A 6,000-nucleotide genomic window follows, 5' to 3' on the forward strand; every position below is an offset into this window, starting at 1 on the left:
GTTCACGGTTAGGAAACCAATGATTAAACGTTACCGAGCTAAGGGGAATCTTTGTGCCGTTATGTTCCCACACATATATAAAGTTTAAGTACTCGTGTCTAGTATGTTAAACGTAAAAAGAGCATGTATTCTTAGTTCCAAAAATAGTTAAAGTAAAAAGGGATGTTATAACTCAAAGTGAATAAGCAGTAAAAGTTGATATGAAACGTATGCAGGTAGTAAGTCGGTCCGAAAGGTCGTCAACCTAAATCAAAGGTCACTAGGTCAGTATGTTGTACCCATAAGTTTAAAAGTGCATAAATTAAGTTTAAGTGTCATCATCATCATCATCATCATCAAAGCTAAAGTAAGTTTAACAAGAATAGAGATCGAAACAAAAGGCTGACTTTGGACAGCTGTTACGACCTATATACAAATCGAAAAGACTCGTAGTCAGTGGCCATTGCTCCGTATGTGAGTCCTATAACCACTGACCAATTTTCAGAACCTAACTCGTCTTCGTTTGACCGTGGCGACGGTTTAAGTGTGAGTAGGTCAGAAATTTCAGCACAACGTTACAAAGGCGTAGTGGTTTTAAAAAGGCTATAAATCCTAAACCGTATATCGGATTTAGGTGAGTCTTAAACGAAAAATTATCTACTCGAAATGAACTATCTGAAAATCAACTTTACAGAAGCCCAGAGAGTCTGATCAGACCCTGAAAAACAGTAAACAAGTGCTCCGGTGGGATTCTTGGTGCTTGAGGCTCATCACGGTTCTCATCCTTGATGCTTGTAGCTTCAAGTGTACAACTCATTGATGTGTTAGCATCATTTTGACCAAGATTCAACCATCAACACACAATATGTTAAGACCAAGTAAGAATACAACTCAGTTAAGAGTTTTAGAAGGATGATGAACCAAGGTTACATCATATTCTTAGTCTTAACACAAATATAAGTTCTATTTACAACTAAAGCTACAAACTTTCCTTCAATCAAATAAGTATGAACACAAACTTGATCAAATAAAGTAATGGAACCCCAAGCTAGAGAGCTTGGATCTTTTTCACACAAGTTATGAGATTACAAAGCTAGAAAGCTTGAATCTTTGGTGTTCTTGAAGATCTTGAAACATAAAGCTTAGATCTTCAAGTTACATGAAGATCATAAACACAAGTTTTGATCTTTATAACAAAATAATGAGATCATAAGTTAGAAAACTTAGATCCAACAAAAGAAATGAAGATTCAAAGCTAGAAAGCTTGAATCTTAGTTGTTCTTGGAGATCCTTGAAGCATGAAGCTAGATCTTCAAGTTACATGAAGACCACAAACACAAGTTTGGATCTTTACAACAAAATACAAAGATTATAAGCTAAAAGATTTAGATCTAACAAAATAAGTGAAGATTCAAAGCTAGGAAGCTTGAATCTTCCAAGTTCTTGAAGGATTCAAATCCAAATTTGAATCTACAAGATAAAACAAGATCTAAAAGCTAAAGAGCTTGATCTTCCAATGATGATGATGTCGTGACCAAGAGAGGAAGAAGAAGAAGAAAATCAAGAAACTTACAAGTTTTAGAGTGAGAAAGACTGGAGAGAAATATGAAAAATGAGAATGAAATCAAGTGTGAAATGTGATGAAATGGCTTGATATTTATAGGGGTGGGGAGGCCCTTTGGCCGTCGACTTTGGGGGGACAAAAGGGGGGACAAGTTGCTTTTTGATAAGTGGTGGTCTAAAGGTGGTGATTATTGTTAGATCTTAGGAGGCTAAAGCTCTCTTTTTAACGGTGGTGGCTAACGGTCTCAAAATCTCATGTTTAGATCTGTTTTTGATACATCCTTTTTTTAGATCTGTTTTTTTTCCATATGTTTATATATATATATATATATATATATATATATATATATATATATATATATATATATATATATATATATATATATATATATATATATATATATATATTGTTTTTTTTCAGATCTTGGTGATGGTGGTGGTTGCCATATGATGGCCACTATTGGTGATGGTGGTGGTTGTCTACGGTGGTGATGGTTGGTACGGTGGTGGCGGATGGATATTAAATGTGGTGGTTGACCTGTTTTGTGAGTAAAAAAAAGGGCACTAGAGTATAACAGTTAATTTGGGGTACTTGGCGGGTCCCTATTGGACCTCAATTACGCAAATTAGTGTATATAGTAACTAGTTTTAAAACGAGTTTCAAACGTCGGCGCTTAGCTACTAAAATTTCACATGATTTAATTTTGTATATTTAAACAAAGCAAAACACACAATTTTTTATTTTATTTTTTTAAATCTAAGACACCTACATGATGTCATTAATCCTAATTAATTTAAAATTGATAATGTGTACAAATAATTAACTAAGATTAATATACGAAGTATTACACTATTCAGGGCATTGATAAATCCAACATTAATTTTACTCCATCCACTACAACTGTGTATTAATAGACTGTACAGTACAATATGTTAATACATGATTTATGGATAAAGTAAAAATGACGGTGGATATATCACCAACCATCCAAAAACACACACGCTCTTGAATAGTTTCTTGAAAATTTCTCTGTACGTCTCATTCCTTTCAATGCTGTCATTTCAAATTCATCCCACTCTAAATCTACACCATTCATTTGTATGTGTGAAAGAAATTATATCCAAAATTTCATTTTTCTTTCTTCTTGATTATTCATTTTTCTATGTATTCAACAATTTCAATCATGGACTAATACTCTAAACATACGATGATAAACACTTTTAGCTATAATCTCTAAATTGAATACACTAAAGTCAATTTTTTTACTTTTAAATTTTATTATGTATTTGGTTTAAACAAAGTCGTAAATTCACGAGTTTTTTAACTAGTTAATCTATATTATTATTACTACCCTTAATTAATATTGTACACCATAGGCATTACAATTTAATATTTTTTTAAAAAGAAGTTTAAATGAGAAAATGTGTTTTGTATGTGGACATTTGGCCAATTAGGTTTGCAAGTTAAATACACAAATAAATGAAAGTTTGGCTTATTAATCTATATTATTATTACTACCCTTAATTAATATTGTACTTCATAGGCATTACAATTTAATATTTTTTAGAAAAAAAAAGTTTAAATGAGAAAATGTGTTTTGTATGTGAACATTTGGCCAATAAGACTGCAAATAGAATACAACATTTAGAATATATATTATTAATAATAATTAATATTAATAATTAATTAATAATTAATATAAACAAGATTTTAGGAATGGGTTTATCTGAGTTTACTGACCCATTTTGGATGTCGGTAGGTTTAGTTGAATATCTTCATAACTTGCACGTTGCATAAGAATTACGACATAAGATATTTTTGTGACATGAGATATTTTTGTGACAAAGTTCGTCTTTACAACCCATATGTATCTGTCTATATATATATATATATATATATATCTATGTAAATGACCATATAAATTGCAAGAACATCCTAAACCACATACATACTTTCAAACTATGGATGAAACTCATATCTTCAGCATTCTTTTTATTTTAGTGTCTTTCATTATTATTATTTTTAATTTGTTTGGTCACAAAAAGAAGAGAAACGTTGCACCAGGTCCCCCTTCTATCCCAATAATTGGCCATCTTCATCTATTGAATGGATCAATTCATAGAGCCTTGCAACACCTTTCTTCTAAATATGGTCCTGTCATGGCTCTTCAGTTCGGCTCACGCCCCGTTATTGTATTAAGCTCAGCGTCACTCGCCGAAGAATGCTTTACCAAAAACGACATCGTATTAGCCAATAGACCACGCCTTTTGAGTGCCAAGTATCTTGACTCTGAGTGCGTTACAGTTGGTAGTGCACCGTATGGTCAAATCTGGCGAGACCTTCGTCGTATCATGTCCCTTGTACTATTTTCAACAACTAAACTTAAATCTTACACACGTGTCAGAGAAGACGAAATTCGATCATTGATCAAGAATCTTGCTAAAGATTCTTCTTTTCAAGATTTTGCAAAAGTAGAAATGAGGTCTAGAATTCAAGCAGTGTCGTTTAATATTGTCATGATTATGGTTGCCAATAAACGCTATTTTGGGACAGATGTGGAAGATTTTGAAGAAGCTACTAAATTCAAAAATATAATAAGAGATGTATTTGAAGCTAGCGGTGCATCAAATCCTGGAGACTTCATTGCAGTTTTACGGTGGATTGATTATAAGGGGTATAAGAAGTGGCTATTGAAACTACAACGTGAAAGTGATGGCTTTTCGCAAAATCTGATAGACGAAATTAGAAGTAGACGGTCCAGTTCTACACCCAAAGGAGACGATAAGACATTTATCGACTCTATGCTTACTTTGCAGGAATCCGACCCGCAATACTATACTGATAATTTAATCAGAGGCAATCTATTGGTATGTATCCTCACCCCTGTCTGTCTATACAAATGGTGCTAATTAATTAAGACTATTGATCTTTATAAACCTTAAAAAGTGTTGGTTATTGGCTCGTAGTTATATTTATATTATATGCTTAAAACGAAGATTTGTTTATCTATCAAAAATTTGTAATGCTTTAAACAACACTATATAACGCTTGATAGGTTCAATTCAATAATAATATCAGGATTTTTATTCATTTTTCCTAACACGTACTTATGTGTAGTCATTGCTACAAGCGGGTACCGACACTTCATCAGTGACAATAGAATGGGCTATGTCGCTTCTTCTAAATCATCCAGATGTATTGGAAAAAGCTAGAACAGAGCTAGATAAATTTATTGGAAAAGAACGTTTAGTACAAGAGACTGATCTCCCAAATCTACCATACATCCAATGCATCGTCAACGAAACATTGCGACTGTACCCTGCTGGGCCACTATTGGTACCTCACGAATCATCAGAAGACTGCACCATTGGAGGGTTTGATGTAGCCCGTGGAACGATGGTGTTGGTGAATGCATGGGCTATCCATAGGGACCAAACCATATGGGATGACTCATTAAGTTTCAAACCTGAGAGGTTTGAGAAAATGGGAAATGAGGGTTATAAGTTTATACCATTTGGGATGGGTCGTCGACAGTGTCCTGGTTCAGGGCTGGCGAATAGGGTTGTTGGGTTAGCGTTAGCAGCTTTGATCCAATGCTTTGAATGGGAAAGGGTTGATGAAGAACTGGTCGACTTGTCGGAAGGTAAAGGTCTGACCATGCCCAAGGAGGTACCACTAGAAGCTCGATGCAGAGCACGCGAAAGTATGAGTCATGTTCTAATGGAACTATGAGAGTTCGTGTAATAAAAATTATAATTATAATCCTCTTAGTTGTTTGGTCTCATTTTCCTAGCTCTATATATGAATATTTGTAGAATATTTGTTGTTTGGTCTCATTTTCCTAGCTCTATATATGAATATTTGTAGAATATTTGTCACTGTTTTAATTTTGTCTAGTCAAAGTTATTAACTAGCAAGGCATGCTCGCACGTTGTTACGAGAAATTGTATGCAACAACACAGTTTTACTCTATATATTAAACATTGTTCCATAGTTTATAATTAAATACGCATCTCGACAAATAAATGAGCGAAATTAACAACAACAAAAATTACAACCGTTTATTAGCAAAACTACACACCATTAGTATTTGTTAGTGCATATTTTGTAATCCGTTTCATGAACTTTAACGTTTTATTCGATCATGTTGTAACCTGTAATATTGTTAAACGTTGATTGTCGATGTGTTACTTTATTTTTGTAAACGTTTAAATATATTTCGTAATATTAATCGACAGTCGGCCGACTGACATGGTCAGTCGACCGACTGTCATTCACTGTCAACCGACATAGGAACTGAGGTATTTAAGCCTAATTAATCTTCATTAATTTGGCTAACTACAAACCACATTACACACACACGAAAAACTCTTCTGGGTCGAGTCTCTCTCAATCTTCATGTCCAAATACCACAGAATGTCAGTCTAGGCTTCGTGTTTATCAAGATCTAGTCTTGG

The 6,000-nt window shown here is 33.7% G+C and overlaps 1 protein-coding gene across 1 annotated transcript; it reads left to right on the forward strand.

Annotated features, from left to right (window-relative positions):
- Positions 1–3,459: 3,459 nt before the first annotated feature.
- Positions 3,460–5,417, forward strand: LOC139894302 (cytochrome P450 81Q32-like). The gene is made up of 2 exons (XM_071877520.1): positions 3,460–4,410; positions 4,661–5,417. Exons 1-2 carry the CDS (start codon positions 3,505–3,507, stop codon positions 5,273–5,275), a joined length of 1,521 nt encoding a protein of 506 aa, XP_071733621.1. The 5' UTR covers positions 3,460–3,504; the 3' UTR covers positions 5,276–5,417.
- Positions 5,418–6,000: the final 583 nt, after the last annotated feature.

Source organism: Rutidosis leptorrhynchoides, chromosome 2 (genome assembly GCF_046630445.1).
Source record: "Rutidosis leptorrhynchoides isolate AG116_Rl617_1_P2 chromosome 2, CSIRO_AGI_Rlap_v1, whole genome shotgun sequence".
In the NCBI taxonomy this organism is placed as follows: Eukaryota; Viridiplantae; Streptophyta; class Magnoliopsida; order Asterales; family Asteraceae; genus Rutidosis; species Rutidosis leptorrhynchoides.

Excerpts from the sequence above, each read along its gene's own strand:
- LOC139894302 (XM_071877520.1), top strand. The coding sequence starts at position 3,505 with ATGGATGAAACTCATATCTTCAGCATTCTTTTTATTTTAGTGTCTTTC. Across the intron at positions 4,411-4,660 it reads TAATCAGAGGCAATCTATTG|TCATTGCTACAAGCGGGTAC; the intron begins GTATGTATCCTC and ends ACTTATGTGTAG.